Raw genomic sequence first — 16,768 nt, 5'->3', positions numbered from 1 at the left:
CCCCCTGCCCCAATGTAGTGGACTGCATGGATCCGACTTGTTCTGGGCGAGGAGTTTGTGTACGGGGAGAATGTCACTGTTCCGTTGGCTGGGGAGGAACGAATTGTGAGACACCCCGAGCTACCTGTTTGGACCAGTGTTCTGGACACGGGAACTTTCTACCTGACACCGGGCTCTGCAGCTGCGATCCCAACTGGACCGGACATGACTGCTCAATCGGTAACTGTATCAGTGAATTATTTTTTTAATTATAAATGTTAGCAGTTGTGGCTGCCAAAATGCACTACAAATTTCCGGGTTAAACACACGTGGTGCACGACTGGAGACACAACTGCTATTCCTTGACCACATAAATAATTCTGCGTCTACAGGTAAATTTATAGTAATCTAATAAATAGCCCCATTAAAGCTACCTGGGACTGCTGTTGTTCATTATATCACTCTGAATTTAATTTACAGGCTGCACATAGTGGTCTGTTGTTAATTCCTGAAGAAATTTAGTGGCCTCCGATGGAGATTGGAATTTTGTGAGATTACTGAGCATTCTTTAGTCAATCATATAACAGTGAAAAGACCATTAGAGACGAAAAGAACCGTTAGACATGATAGTTCTACTTCGGGAGTGTTTCTTCCTGTGCTGTTTGCATGAGGTGTGACTTTGGGTCTGTTTTCCCTGCAGTGTTTGTTGGAGGTGTGTTTTCAGCTGTAAAGTATAAAATAGTATGAAGAACTGTAGGCACCGGTAGAAGGTCATACAAGGAAGGATGGAAGTGACTGCAAGTATTTGAAAGAGTCAAACACATTTCAGAGAGTGATTTTAAAGTGAAATCTCTAGGTTTGTTAACAAATTAGAGCTTAGGATTTTCTCATCCCTCAGCTAAGCAGGAAGCTTCTTGGTAAGCAGCAGTAGGTATCTGAAACAGAGATTCAAGAAAAATGATAACACAAGTTTCTTCTCCCTTCTTTAAGAATAATTCACTCCCAAAATGACATTCTGGAAACATCATATTCTTTGGCCTTTGTTCTGTATTCTGTATTCACAAATAAGAAGCACAAAGAAAACAGCTACAGATCACATCCTTAATGGTTTCTTTACCTTCTACAGGGTTGAGGAACTGCAACACTGAGCATGGTAGTATTGTCAAGCAGTTTAAATGCATTTGTAGCAGAACAAAATGAAACAAACAAAAAACCTTTTAAGAGAACTGGATTTGATGGCAGGATTGATGCCATAGTAAATATGACAACATGCATAAATAATAATAGTTTAGCTAAAAGGTTATTGGACTTTATGGAAGGTAGGACCATCTTAACTGGCTACAGCTGTGGCCACACTTGACCAAAACTTCGAAATGACCATGCAAATAGCCATTTCGAAGATTACTAATGAAGTGCTGAATTGAATATTCAGCGCTTCATTAGCATTAGGATTCTTCTGGCCGTGGCACTTCGAAATCCCCGCTTTTGAATGCTCGCAGCTCAGCGCGGCTACATGGGGGTCCTTTTCGAAAGGACCCCACACCTTTTGAAATCCCCTTATTCCCCTCCGCTGAGAGGAATAAGGGGATTTCGAAGGCGCAGGGTCCTTTTGAAAAGGAACCCCACATAGCCGCGCCAAGCTGCAAGCGTTCGAAAGCAGCGCTTTCGAAACACCACGGCTGGAAGTGTCTGAATGTTAATGAGGCACTGAATTGAATGGCCATTTCGAAGTTTTGGCCAAATGTGGCCACAGCCTACAAGTATTTCAAGAGTATAAACTCTTAAGGATAGAGAAGAACTAATGTGGTGCACAGGGGTATAACCAGGAGCAATGGACGTAATTTAAAAAACTGGCATTTAGACTGAATAGCAAGAAAATCCCCTTACAAGTTAAATAGATGCAACTGAAGAATATTCTTCCAGTGAAAAGACATGGAAGTCCCTTTGCCTGTGACATTTAAAACTGGATTAGCCATAGCACCTGCATATGTAGTGTAGGGCACAATCTTGCAGTGGCAAAAGGACTGTCTGGGTGATTTACTCTGAATTTTTTCCCCAGTATTAATATATTTGATTCCTTGTACTGAAACATGACAGAAGGGAAGAGAGAAGAGCGGCTTCAGCAGTTTTGCAACATGATTCACAACTGACATCTTCCTCTGAGATTACAGAGTAGTTTTAATATTGCAAGGATGAGTTTAGAAAATTCACACTTCTAAACACAAGCACATAGACAACCCTCCTGAGGTTATATATGTCCCATATAGTCCTGTACAAACAAGGACTGTCAAGTGATTAAAAAATAAATCTCAATCCTGCGATTAAAATCAATTGTGATTAATTGTGCAGTCAATAATAGAATAACATTTATTTAAATAGTTGGATTATATTGATTTCATTTACAACACAGAATGCAAAGTGTTTAGTGCTAATTTTACATTTTTATTTCAAGCATTTGCACTGTAAACATGAAATAGTATTTTTCAATTCACGTAAGTATTTTAATGCAATCTCTTTATCATGAAGGTAATCTTACAAATGTAGAATTATGCACAAAAATAACTACATTCAAAAATAAAATAATAGAACACTTTAGAGCCTACAGTTCCACACAGTGCTACTTTTTGTTCAGCCAGGCTCTCAGACAAACAAGTTTGTTTATATTTTCAGGAGATAATACTGCCAGCTTCTTGTCACCTAAAAGTGAGAACAAGTATTAGCTTGGCAGTTGTATTGCTGGAATTGTAAGCTATGTATGTTCCAGATTATGCTAAACATTCATGTATCAGCCACCAATGCAGAGAACATAAGTCCAGGCTCATGTCATGCATTAAAAAAATAATGCATGAATTAAATTTCTGACTGAACTCCATGGGGGAGAATTGTATGTCTCCTGCTCTGTGTTCTACCTGCACTCTGCCATATATTTCATGTGATAGCAGTCTCAGGTGACCCAGGCCACGCAGTTCCTTTTAAGAACATTTTCACTGCAGTTTTGACAAAACAGAGTGCACCAATGTGAGGTTTCTAAAATTAGTCACCCAAGGTTTAATAATCTGAAGTGCCTTCCAAAATCTAATGGCATTTGACTCAGATGAAGAAATTGAACAAGTGTTGGTCCATGATGTGTTGGATGATTATTGAGTAGAATCCATCATCAGCAGGGACACATGTCCTCTGCAATGTTCCTTGTCAGCTGTGTGCTTCGGTGGCCACCCAGGAGAGATTCAGGTGCTGCCCACATGATTAACAGAGCACCCACAGTCACCTACAGTGGGCAGTATATGTTTCTGCTGGTGGTGCACATCTGCATATACCTTGGTCTGCATAACAAAATTAATTCCACCCATAGATGGAAAAAATTAGAGTCTGTGCAAATGCCCGTTCTCTCTTTCGGGCAACATTGTCAACAACAAACAGGAAGTATCACCTGCAAATGTAACCAAACTTGTTTGTCTTAGGAATTGGCTGAACAAGAAGTTGGATTGAGTGGACTTGTAGCTTCTAAAGTTTTAACATTGTTTTATTTTGAATACTGTTATTTCATTTAAAAAATCAACATTTGGAAATTGCACCTGCACAACAAGAGATTGTATTTGTAGGAAATGAATTGCAAAATGCTGTTTATTTTGTTTTTTCACAGTGCAGTTATTTGTAATCAAAATAAATAAAAGAGTGAGCACAGTACACTTGCTGTTCTGAATTGTAATTGAAAATAAAACAATTAAAATATTTAATAATTTCAAATGGTTATTCTGTTGTCTAGCAGTGCAATTACAACTGTGATTAATTGTGATTAACTTTTTAAATCACAGTTTTGTTAATTGTGTTAATTAACTATGATTCATTCATAGCCCTCCTATAAACGCACCACCTTTCCTTATACTACATTTGTAAATCTAGTAGAGGTTATGCAGGAAAAACTTCAGTAATTTCACTCCAAACTTAATTCTTGATAGAATCCTATGTAACATTAAGGTTATTGTACTTTGCCTCATAGCTAAAATCACAGGTAAGGCCATTTATAAATCCCCATTTATAACCTGGACCTCTCGAATGGATGAGGGCCTTGGTTCTGAAGGACAAATTTACTCACTGAACATGTGATATTAAAATGTAGTGTTGAAAATGCATTAGTGTATGAAACAACACACAGCCACAACTAGGAAGATGGTTCTTTGTGTACTTATATATGTGTTTACCACCCTGCGTTCCCAGGAGAAGCAGGAATAAATACTTGGGATCCTCCTGCATAGGGAAATGAATGGCCTGTTTGCCTGGGAAGCAGGGGCCCCCAGCACAAAAGAGAAGAGCACTGGTTTAAGATGGGCTTTGCATTTTTTCCCCTAGTAACCCCAGGAAGAGCAGCTTCCCTTCCAAAGACTGTTCCAGCAGTCAGCACAAACTCCAAAGGTCCTCATTCCGCCCAGAACATGTAGGTAAACAGCGCAGTCCAGTCTGGGAATTCTGCCTTTATATATGATGGCAAAATCAAACTCTAAGCTACTATTAAATAATTTAAAGAAACCAACACAAATCATTCCAACAATATTACTGGGTCATTGTAATAGGGCCCAGGCAGGACCCTCAACCCTTAGCCATTTCTGCACCCATAAACCAGCTGGAGACATCTCCTCTGATGCAAGCTCTCATGCTCTTTGTTGATAGCATCAGTCCCCACCACCTAGTTGCAAAGTTCAGATTTGCAGCCATGGGGACTGCTAGCTTTTTCAGTTAGCAGAGGAGCACAGCCATCCATTACCTGGTTCCTCCCTTTCCTCCTCCTCTCTGCACTTCCTTCGTGCTAATCAGATGCAGACCTTCAGTTAATGAGGTCAGCAGCTACTTTCCATTACCATCTAGGAGATGCAATGCATCAACCAGCTCCAATTAACCTTCTTGACTGACACTGGCATGATGAAGGTCTGACTTAGGGTTTCCCAGCCAGTACTCTGTCACATTCATGAAGAGCTAAGCATCTCACCATGCTTTCCTGGTAGCCCAAGACTCCCACAGAAGTCAGAATAAATTGATCTACATAAATGCAGAGATTCACAGACTTTATGGCTGGAAAGGACCATTGAATTATCTAGTCTGACCTCCTATACAATACGGGTCATAAAACTGCACCCAGTTACTCCTGCATTAAGGATAATAATTGGTGCTAAAGCTAAAGCAGCTATTCCAGAAATTAATCTGGTGTTACTCTGAATGCTTCAGGAGACTCCACCATTTCCTTTGTTAGTTTGTTCCACTGATTAATCACACTCTCTGTTTCCATAACATGTTGTCAAATGTGGGGTCTCGGGAAAAAAAGCCATACTTAGGAATTAACAGTCTACAACCAAAGTCCCATGGATTTCATTGGGCCCTAACCACATGTTTAACTGCATTTCTGAATACGGTTTTGATTTAAACACATGCTTCAGTGTTTTGCTAAATTAGGGTCTTATACCAGTGTGATTGACTGCAGAATACAATCCCAGACAGTATGTTTTTTTTCTATTCTTTTTTCAATTTATATGTATATATATGTAAATTGAAAAAAGAATAGAAAAAATATATACACACACCCACACTCCTCTGTCTCTCATAGCTCCAGCAGTTCTTTCACACATTCTCTGTAAAATGAAACATGGTGATTTTCACATTGGTTCCTGTTTTCTCGCTGACTTTTGTGGACTTCACTTGAGACATCTAAAACTAGACCACAAAAAGCATCAGTAAAAATGGTGCTCTCTATCTCTTTGCTCATCTAGAGTTGAGGTGACTGACAATGACTGCTACACGTTGACTCACATTCAGTGAATGGACTTGATTTCAGTAACTAGTTCATAATTAACCCATTGACTTGTATACAGAGTTGGCATCTGTCCTGATTACTTGAGACCTTTACAACTAGACTGGGCAAAGCGGTAAGAAAAAAAATTATGCCTTGTTTATGGCAATCTGCAGTTGGTTAGGGAAATGTAAAATTGGTGGGCATGGAGTTGTGTGATCAGAGCAAGGAATTGGGAGGCAAAGATTCTCTGGTCAATTCCCTTCCCTGCAACTGCCCTATTTTTTTTTGGCGGGGGGGTGCACAAGTTGGTCTCAGTGTCCCTCATTTTCATTTTCTGTTAAATAGGGGTAAAAAGGTTGCAAGTATTAGCTACTAAAAGTTTGTAACAGGTTGGCAGAGTTTTCTACCAGCCCTGCCTATGGGAACCTGCAGTCCTGCTTTCTCAGTCTGGCGAAATCTATCTTGGACTTAAGGGAGGTGTGAGTGGTGTGTGAGAGAGAGAACTGAGGAGCTAGGTCATAAGAGATCCTGGAGGGAAACAATAGAGACAAGTTTAGGAGATAAAATAGCAAGTTCATATGCTAATTCAGGGCTTGTATTCTCTTTTGCAAGCAGCTATGGATTGAAAAGCTAATACAAAGCCCCCTGAAGAAAAAGAAAGACACCCATTGATTTCAGCATTCTTTCTTTGCCCTTTTACAAGCACTGTGAGGTTATTGAATTTAAGAGTCTATGTAAGGTAAAGGTATTATTAAAATATTGATTCATTTCATTTATTATAGTTGAATCATACAAGTTAGTGATTAAATGACCTTTTGGGCAACAGGCTAATTATTTTTCCACCAACTCTGACTTGTTTGGTTCTTTGAAATATATGCATGTTTTTTTAGTCCAATTTGGAGAAGTGGAGAACAAGAAAGATCAAGTTTAAAAGAAGAAAAGCAAATAGAAATCTCTCTTTACTTTCTCTAATGGCTTTTTCCATCATAAATTGTGCGGGGGATTATTAGAGAGGGGTATTTTCTGAATATGCACACGCACACACATACACACGTGCTTTTCCTGGAATATCAGAAGGTCTGATTTCTTTTAACAATGTCATATCTCATTGGCCAAACAGCATTGGGATTAACACAACTTGTGCAATAAAAATTGATTCCCTAGGCTCAGTGGTGTCAACCTTACAAAACAAAACTTCATATTAAATTCACATTATGCCCCAGGCCACCAAAATAGAAACCAGAACATGGTTGTGTAATTCCACCTTTAAACATCATTCCCTTTGTTAAGGAGTGAGAATGTGTCTGTATGAGATGGAAGTTACAGGTGTTGTCACATAAAATAGTCTTACACATCACAGTGGTGCAAAGGTGTTTCCGCAGCACACTGGATGGTACTTGTTTGTCTTTTCTCTTTGTCTTGGTCCCAAGATACATTGGAAAAAGCAGGAGAACAATATCCAAGCAATAGCCCCTGAAATTGATAAACTTTCATTTGTTCAGATCTGAATGACTTAAAAAGATGATTTCAGGCACCACTGAGTTTTCAGAAACTGCTTTAAATGAGCCCACTTCACATGTTCATCTCTCTAGCCTTGCAGCTCTCCTGCTTGTTAAACTATCATGGAAGGTGGTAGGACTTTGCTTGGCAAAAAGGTTTCTGAGGTGGGCCCTGAAAGATACTGTCAGAATCTGCGCCAGGGCGATCCCGGTATTGCACTCTTACCCTGACTAACTTGGTGCTTAGTCAAAACTCCCATTGCTTTCAGTGGGTGGTTTTCAGCAGTCAGGATTTGAGAATTAGGCCCTGCATCATGGGTGTCCAACCTTTTGGCTTGCCTGGGCCGCACTGAGTGAAGATAGTCTTGGGCCGCATACAAAATATATAATATAGTTAATGTATATAAACCACATAATAATGTTAAAAGTTTACAATCTTGTGGGGCCGCATTACTAGCTGTCCAGGGCCGCAGGTTGGACACGCCTGCCCTACATCATCAAGACATGCTGATATGTGTAGCTCCGAACCTTCCTGTTTATGTGCATAGAAGCAAAATCTCCACCTCATTCAGCTCAGCCAAGTTATATTTGACTCTAACTGGCACCATGTCCCCCATGCTAATAAACTCCCTGGTCTAACTTGTGCCCTTTAGGGGTTTGGGGATGCTATAGCCACCCCTCCTGAGGTTTTAACCTCTGAATTTCATACTTGAGGTCTACTTAAGATCTGCACGGAGGCTAGAGCATTCACTTTAACTGCAGCAGCTGCATACCTAAAATCGACTTTTGAGCCATTGGCTTTGGTGGCTCTCTTCATGGCAGAAGGTCAACAGGAGCTCTCCCATCAACCTTCCTTACTTCTCATGGTTTCCAAGAAGTTCTGGGGTCGATGTTGAACCTGGAGCACACTGTTTTGTGCATGCGTGAAATGGCACCCCAGAAAATCGAACCTGAATGGTTGGTCTTCCTCAATAAGTATAGATGTAGGCCTCCTGGTGCCTGCCTAACCCCATGGTGAAACCTATATGAGGGTGTTGGCATACCTCCAAAATGTACAGCAAGGTGGTCTTCTTCCTTGCCTCCTCAGACTGCCCAGGAGACACTGGGGGAAAAATACCTTTCTCCCTTTGTGGTCACTGGAGCATGAGTCAGTTGACTACAGTAGTGCAGAGAAAGGTAATTCTGTATAGCTGGAGATGACAGTATTTTGAAATTTAGGATTTTTTTTCCAATTTGGAGACCAATCCAAAAACTTTAAAATTCTGAGGGAAGCAAAATGAAGGTCCTGGACAGTCTGCTTAATGGCTACCTCAAAGCTACAAAACTGGGAGCCTTGGGGAATTCCAGTGGGTGGTCTTCCATGGATCCTGAAAGTCCAAGTTGCCAAAGAACCATGAGCCTGGAGTCCTGGGAGCCTGCATTCCCTGGCTCCCCCTCATCCCCCTTGACAAGCTGTGAAGCAGCTGGGAGCCTCAGATCCCCAGGCTTCCATGCTCCTGGCTCTTCTTCACACAGGCTGAAGACAACCCAGGAGGCTGAAAGCATGGGGACCTTTCTCTGCCATGCTACCAGGCATGCTAGAGTTGTCTAGTAGCTTGAGAGCCAGGACTTCCAGGGCTTCTAAGCTCTCAGCTTCCAATCACTCTGGTTTCCCACCACCTTGCCCCCCACCCCAAGCTCTGTGGCAGCCTCCCCAGTGTAACACTGTAACTTCATCATAACCAAGTGTCTCTGCACAACATTTTGGGTTCAACAAATGGCCCCTCATAACAGATAAACCTTCCACTGGAGAATTTCCAACCATCTCTGCTGTTCAGATGTCAGGCACTCTGGTGTGTGTGGACAGAGGTGTGAAGCTGGGTTTCAAATTGTTGGTCAAGATGCTTAAGGCCAGTGTTCTGCAGGAGGTCAAATTAGATGAACAGAGCAGTCTCTTCTGGCCTTTGAAATCCCTGGATGAAATTTTGGTTAAAACACTGCATGGATTAATACTACACCGATACACTATTATTTCATTTTGTATGTGTAGTTAAAGCTTGTTGAAGAAGCGCATTTTTATTCATTGGAAAACAAATGATTTTATATATGTTTGCTTTAAATCTGATTAGTTTTTCATCAGAGAATACTTTTCTTGCTGTACTGGGGTAACTCCCCTGGATACATGTGGACATTGCATAGATGTTTGGTGCCTCATCTTTCATCACTAACAGGAAACTTTACTGTTAACACAGTCAAGGAAGGAAATAAACCCCACTTGCTTCATTGGTGTATTCAGAAAAAACAGTATGTTACCATGGAGATTGTAGTAGGGTTTGGTAAGATGTCATACAGGTTTAAAGGAAGCAAAAAGGAAGAATTAGATGACTCAGGCTTGAGAATGGGGTACGGTTCACTGGATACAGGGCAATCAGTGACTGAAAATCATTACTATTGATAACTACTGTTTCTGTTTGAAGTAATTATAGGCTGCACCGATCAGTTAGCAGTAGATTGATGTCCACGCTGTAAAAAACACCATCAAAGTTGGCACTAATTGGTAACCTTTTAACAGTATTAGCAGAGGGGTCAATGTTTCAACAGGCCATGGAGAATGTGGTACTCGCTTTTCCTGTGAAGGTGATTTTTCTAGGTCAGAGTTGAGGAGTATTAACAGCTGGTGGTGGGTGAAGGATAGCGGAGGGGAAGCTTTCAAAGCTGCGGCTGGTGTATATCAGTGGTGTGGGTAAATACAGGACTAATTTTTAGGTATAGCAGTCCGGCACCTTTCACCAAGGCTAAATTTACAGTATGTATTTATGTAACAAAACAAAATGAACAAGAACAAAAATAATAACAATAAAAGTTCCCAATTGCAGAGAAAAGGCTTACCTGCAAAAAATGTGTTTGCAAACTAAATTGGGTATGATTACACAACAATACTGAGATCTGAGCAATGAAATTACACTTGATTTCTAACAGTTGCATCAGTTGTTCAATTTCATTTAGGAAACAAAACCGAATTGCCTTGAAATTTGTAGGGAGCAAAATGTATTTCTTGTTAATAACAGAGTGAGCAAAATACTGCTATTAATATTGTCTTATGCTTGCGGATGGGGAGAGGAAATTAAATTCAGCTCAGAAAAGAATCCCTGTTAGGAGCCTCATTTATGCAGTAGGAATTGTTCCTGCTCTGGGAAGCTTTAACTCACATCCCACAAAATGCTAAGATCCAATTAAACATCAAAGGCTAAAACATAATCCTGTGAGTTGGGATATTTATTTTTATTTAACAAATCTTAACCCCCAGGAATAAAATCCTTAGAGACATAGCATTGCATGCCCTGCTATCCGACAGTAAGTGACCATTTAAAATAATGTTCCAAATATTAAATACAGAGGAGACTGACAATGGGGCAGAAGTAAATCACAGCTTTAGACAGTAATTACTCTTTAGTAGGGATGGTGGCGAGCACCATAAGGATGAAATTAGGACACAAAGAATTTTATAAATGTTGCAGACGGTAAAGGTTGATAAAGCCCAGCACATTTTAAGTTGTTGTTGAAAGAATGTTGTCTTATATGGCTGTAGCTTTACAGAGAGGAGTTGAGAGCATATTTACAGCATTCTGAAACTGTTCTTGGCAATGTGGTTTCTTTTTATGACCATTCTCATGTCCCAGTTGGTAGTACTGCTTGTTGTATAGTTACACAGAATTTGCTAGACTGGTTTATGGAGTTCATCCATTAAGTAAGGGATGAACAATGAGATAGACATGGTTCACCAAGGTTAGTACTTGGCAGGCTGCCTGTGCTTTATTTACCTGTGCGTCCGCAGGCATGAGCACTTGCAGGTCCCATTCGCCATGGTTTGCCATTCCTGGCCAATGGAAGCTGTGGGAAGCAGTGAGGAATGGGACACGGCAGTTCTCATTGCAATCTGTGGTCAGCAGGACCTGCAAGCAGCTGTACTTTTGGAGGTGTAGATGAATGAAGCAAGCACTGGCAGCCTGCTGGGGTCTAACCCTGGAGAACCACCTCCAAGACACTTATTACCCACCTCTGCATTAAATCTGATATCTTCTCTCCTTTTGGGTGGGCAATGATGATCATTGTATTATTGTAGCACTTAGAGCCCTTAGTAGGGGTCAGGCAGACTAGATGCTGACTGTCCACATGGTAAGAGACTGTCCCTTCACCAAACTGTTTGTTGTCTCAGTAGACAGATGAAAGAATTCCCATCCTTACCTCACCCCATTTGGTAGATGGAGAAGTGAGGCACAGAGAGATGAAGTGACTTGACAAGGATCATATAGAAAGTCTGTGGAAGAACCTGGAGTTGAACACTGGTACCTTGAATCTTATTCTGGCACTTAGCCAGGAGGTCAGCCTTCCACCTGTAAAAGATAGTGAGATGGTGCCGAGGTTGAAATCAGGAGTGAAAGCTAGGAGCTGTGGATCCTACAAATGGCTCTACCATTGTTTTCTTGCATGACCTTGAGCAAGTCACTTAACTTTATTGTGGCTCAGTTTTCACATCTGTAAAATGGGTGGAAATAATCTTACCTCATCAGTGTGCTATGAGGTTTAGATCAGTGAAGTGTGGAAAGTGCTTAGGTCTCCTTGGAAAGTTCTATAGAAGTGCAAACAATGTATTATTGTGCTGTTGTACGAGACAATGCTTCAGCTGACTGGGAATAGTCCAGATTGTGTTTAACAATGGTCCTTGCTTTGTATCACACTGCGCATACTCTCCTGTCAGTTCAAGCTGAGCACAGACTGATTGAGATTAATGCTTTGGTAAGCAAGGGAGTGGGTAGCCTTTTTCAGGACCGTAGCCCAAAACGCTGAGTGGATTGTTGTACATTAGTGCTAATCGCAAAGTCATGTGACCTTCAATTACTGATATTAACATAAATCATGCAACCATTACCCAATAATTGATACAGTGTTTTTTAAAGACTTTACATTACAAATTTGCTATTGCAATGGGAAGGAAAGGGCCTCTAAAGTTCTCTGGTGGATTCTGCTTAGCAATATGGTTCAAAAGTTTTTTTAAATTCCTTTTTAAATGAGTTAAAATGTAGCACCATTCAAAAGGCTAATTAGCTTTGTGCCTTCCAAAATCCTGCTTTTTCAGTGTAAAATCACAGCTGCTTCTTGATGCAAAGGAACACCTTTGATACTACATTGATGTCCAAATAATGTTAATTATAATGCCTGATTCCCTTTGTTCCCCCACCTCCACCATATTACATCCCATTCCTACTCTATTCCATTCCTAGCTCTGTCAAATGAACACAGGTTGTTTCTATAGCACTGCTCCCTTTACCTGCTTCACCTGCTTTTAGTACCCACCATGCACTATCTCCACTCCCATGTATCGTTTCTGGAGATATCTGTGCAGTTCTGGGAATTGCAGGACATGAGCCAACTTGAAACCAAAGAATCCCAGATAAGACAGGTTTTAATTGTTACATGTTCAATTAATATTTTGAAGGTCAGTGTAACCACCCCAGTTTTCAAGAAGCTTCTGGGCAATTTCACCTGATCTAATATTGTAGCACTAAAATCCATACTTATTAACGGATTTAGTGGGTAGGTCAGAAGTGGCTAAATCTCTGATTCCGTTTCACATGAATGCTAAACATTTATTCATCATCTGTACTGCTCCCACCGGAATCAGGTAGGGCAGAGTCAAAGCCCATTTTCCCCCACTATCCCTCAGTGAAAACTAGAGCTAGATAAAGAGAGGCTGGATCCTCCTCCACAGCAGCGTAACTGACACACGTGTGCTCTGGTAGGACGTCCCCATGTGTAGTCATAGCTAAACGGCAGGAGCCCCCCAACCCCCTCACGCCCCACGAATGCACTCAATAGTTCTTTGGTTACAGTCTACCCCGTCAGCAATTCAATAGGTTCTGACTGGTTACAAAAGTCACCAAATGCCCTGACAATTTACAACTAAACAAATGCAGTCCCCTAACATTGCATGACTGTTCCCTAAACATTTAGGGCAAACGTACATGGAGCTGCCATAAGAAGAATGTGTAACAGGTTGAAAAGCTGTTCCCAATGGCTGTGTCTACACTACAAAAATAACTTCAAAGTTGCTTACTTCAAAGTACAATTTTGAGGTAACAGGCTTCGAAGTTGAGCATCTCCACACGTGCTACTTTGAAGTTAAGCTCCATTCCCTGGAATGGAGTAAGGATTTCAAGAGTGGGCTCCCTTACTTCACAGTTAACTTCGAAGTAGAGGAAAACACATGTAGACTCTCTGCGGGCTACTTCAAAGTAGCACCTAGCTTTGAAGTTAACATTGAAGTTAGTTCCAAGTGTAGCTGCTCCCATGGGGTAGTTGTCAGTGGTTTGCAGTCAAAGGTGAAAGGCCAAATCTAAAGGGGTCCTGCAAGGATCAGTTCTGGGTCCAGTTCTATTCAGTACTTCTACAGTGATTGAGCATCTCCACACGTGCTACTTTGAAGTTAAGCTCCATTCCCTGGAATGGAGTAAGGATTTCAAGAGTGGGCTCCCTTACTTCACAGTTAACTTCGAAGTAGAGGAAAACACATGTAGACTCTCTGCGGGCTACTTCAAAGTAGCACCTAGCTTTGAAGTTAACATTGAAGTTAGTTCCAAGTGTAGCTGCTCCCATGGGGTAGTTGTCAGTGGTTTGCAGTCAAAGGTGAAAGGCCAAATCTAAAGGGGTCCTGCAAGGATCAGTTCTGGGTCCAGTTCTATTCAGTACTTCTACAGTGATTTAGATAATGACCTAGGGAGTACCTTGGTAAAGTTTGCAGATAATACCAAGCTAGGAAGGGTTGCACGTGCTTAGGAGGAGAGGATTAGCATTCAGAATGTGCTGGACAAACTGGAGAAGTGGTCTGTAAGAACAATACAAAGTACTCCACTTAGGAAGGAACAATCAGTTGCTCACATACAAAAGTCTGCCTAAGAAGGAGTACTGCAGAAAGGAATCAACGGGTCATAGCGGATCACAAGCTAAATGTGGTGAGGCTTGCAAGTTATGGTTAACCAGTGGGGATTGGTGCAGACTCCCAGCCGCCACAGCCAGGGGTCTGCTCCAGCCCCACAGGGCCCTCCACAAGCAGGAGATGCTCCAGCCAGGCCAGAGCAACCCTTGTCCGTGGTGGGCCCAGCCCAGGAGCGATGCAGGAAAGGGTGCTTCAGTCTGGCTGAAGCAACCCTGGTCTGTGAGAGCTCTTAGAGCGTCATGGGCAGGGGCTCTACAGCTGAGTCGGAGCAGTCCTGGTCCGCGGAGACACCAGGAGCCATGGTTGGAGGAGGCTCCAGCCCAACCATAGCTGCCCCATACATGGTGGTATGGGTGGCCCACCCAGCTACATCCCCCAGTTTCATCAGTTAACCAGTTTAACTTAAACATCTAAGCAGTTAACTAATTAAACAGGATTTTACATCGCTGTTACCGACCTACATGCCCTATGCTGGTCAGCTGGCGAACTGTCTGAGGCTCTAGATTTTCCATGTGTTGATTCCCCCTGCTGCTGCAGGGGTCAGGAAGGTATTCCACAGTTCTTTGGACAGCACCTCTGCTTTCCACCCCACATTTAGCCAGGTCTTGGGGTCTACACCTTGTTTTCATTCTGTTATTCTTTTGGACACAAACATTTCAAGGGTAGGTTAAAGTTTCCTCCCTGGCATGTATGGATGTTTTTCTCCTATTGGAGCCAATGAGAGCCCCATTCAAGGCCAGCATTAGGCCTGCAGTTTGTGAAACTCCAACATAGGCCACAAGCTCATTTGAGTTCCTGCAGGGGGCTTTGGGCATCCATGACATCAAAGAAAGAAAATGAATCAGTATGGCAAGAACACAGAAGCATATAGTGCACCTAGGAATAGGCTAGGGAATGACTAAGCTATTTGTACAAACAGTAAAAGAGATTAAAGATGAAAGGAAATATTTAGCCACCTTTTGGGGACAGCTGGTGTGAAAATATTTGTTAACAGGAAGGACTTTTATGCCCAAGTAGAGTGTTCTAGCTAAGCTTAATAGGCAGGAGCAACATAATGCAGCTGGCCACAGCCTGTGGATACTGTAACAGGAGAATTAAAAGCTTTTCTTCTACCGATTCACTCACATAGCTCAGATGCTAGCTAATCACACTCTCTAATTTTAACAACGGAATTGGGAAACTTAAAAAATGGAGATGGCAAATTCTGTTGCTTGGTCCAAATGATAAAATAACAATACACCTGCCCACCTCAGTAAAATATCCTTTCCCATTTTAAGCAGCCTGCAAAGACCAATATTTAAAAGAAAACTTAATTGCAAACCCCTTTTGATCGTGTCTGTGAGTCCCACCATAAAAATAAAGGCTACTCTGTCGATTGAATCGTGCATTAGAAACCTGTGAGCATAAGAAGACCAGGTTGTAAACGTCTGGTTGATGTTCATGGCAGGTGGTGTGCTGTAAAGCTATTTAAATTGTACAGTTCACAGCTATTTTTAAACTTTCTCTTAAAGGGAAGATTTAGACAAGTGACTGCCTGGCTCTCTTTGTTAAGAATCGTTACATGTTAGTGAGTCTGTCTGAAGTATCTTTTTTTCTACAGGTATTGATATAGATTGTCATCTGACTTTTTTATTAGTGCTCATTGGAACTAGAATCTTTGATATCTAGGGCCAAATGACTGTTAGATCATGGGTTTTCCACCTGATGGTCATAGCCACCCTGTCCTTCCCATATAGCTGAAAAGGAGGAAGCTCTGACTAGATCCCAGCTAGATTGGCAGGAGGTCCTAAAAGAGATTCTGATGTGGAGAATTTGGTTCTGATGTAGAAAAGGTTCAGGACCACTGTTTTGGATGTCCCTGCCACTGCAAAGTTGTACCCTGCAGTGCTCCTGGATGTTCCAGTTGAGATTTAAATGGTCCAAGCAGTGGGGTTTACACCTCTTTTCATGCAATGCTTAGTCCGCAGAGGTTCACCTTTGGGAGCTTTTTCCTAATGTTCATCTGAATTCACCGTTTTTGTTGTGTCGCTCTATTATCCTAGTTTCGCACCTTTAAATAACTCTGATCAGTTTCTCAAGATGGACTCATAACAGACTCCTTTTGCCCCCACTCCTACTTCTTCTTAGCCCTTCTGTAGAAATATGACCTGTGAAGGGTTTCTTTCCCCAGTCTTGTGGCCAGGGTGGCAGGATAGGGTGGCAGAGGGGAAAAGCAATACAGTAGACCCCCAAAATGTACGATTATGAGCTGTGCTTAACTTGCATTAATGTGAGTTAAGTGCAACAGGAAGGCTGTCTATGGCTGTCTGTCTGCCTGCCTGGCTCCCTCAGCTGGGGCAAGCTGGGGAGAAGCTGCGCCTGGCTGCCAGAGTAGTGGGGAGCCAGGAAACTGACCAGCAACGTGCTGGTCTGTTGTCCAGCTCCCACCAGCGGAGGGGAGTTGGGAGCTAGGAAACTGACCAGCACCAGCGCTGATCAGTTTCCTGTCTCCTGGGAGTGTCTGGAGCTGGAGTCTGGCTCCCAAGTTATGCAAAA

General features: G+C 41.9%; 1 protein-coding gene across 3 annotated transcripts in view; it reads left to right on the top strand.

Moving 5' to 3' along the window:
* The window catches only part of TENM4 (teneurin transmembrane protein 4), a 493,982-nt gene that overhangs the window by 321,481 nt on the left and 155,733 nt on the right, over window positions 1-16,768 (top strand). For all 3 annotated transcript variants that reach the window (XM_074983382.1, XM_074983375.1, XM_074983367.1), the window contains one exon: window positions 19-219. In XM_074983382.1, coding sequence (XP_074839483.1) covers window positions 19-219 — 201 coding nt within the window. The remainder of the gene's footprint in view (window positions 1-18; window positions 220-16,768) is intronic.

The sequence above is a fragment of the Carettochelys insculpta genome, chromosome 1 (genome assembly GCF_033958435.1).
Source record: "Carettochelys insculpta isolate YL-2023 chromosome 1, ASM3395843v1, whole genome shotgun sequence".
In the NCBI taxonomy this organism is placed as follows: Eukaryota; Metazoa; Chordata; order Testudines; family Carettochelyidae; genus Carettochelys; species Carettochelys insculpta.
This window is presented reverse-complemented; position numbering and strand designations above follow the sequence as displayed.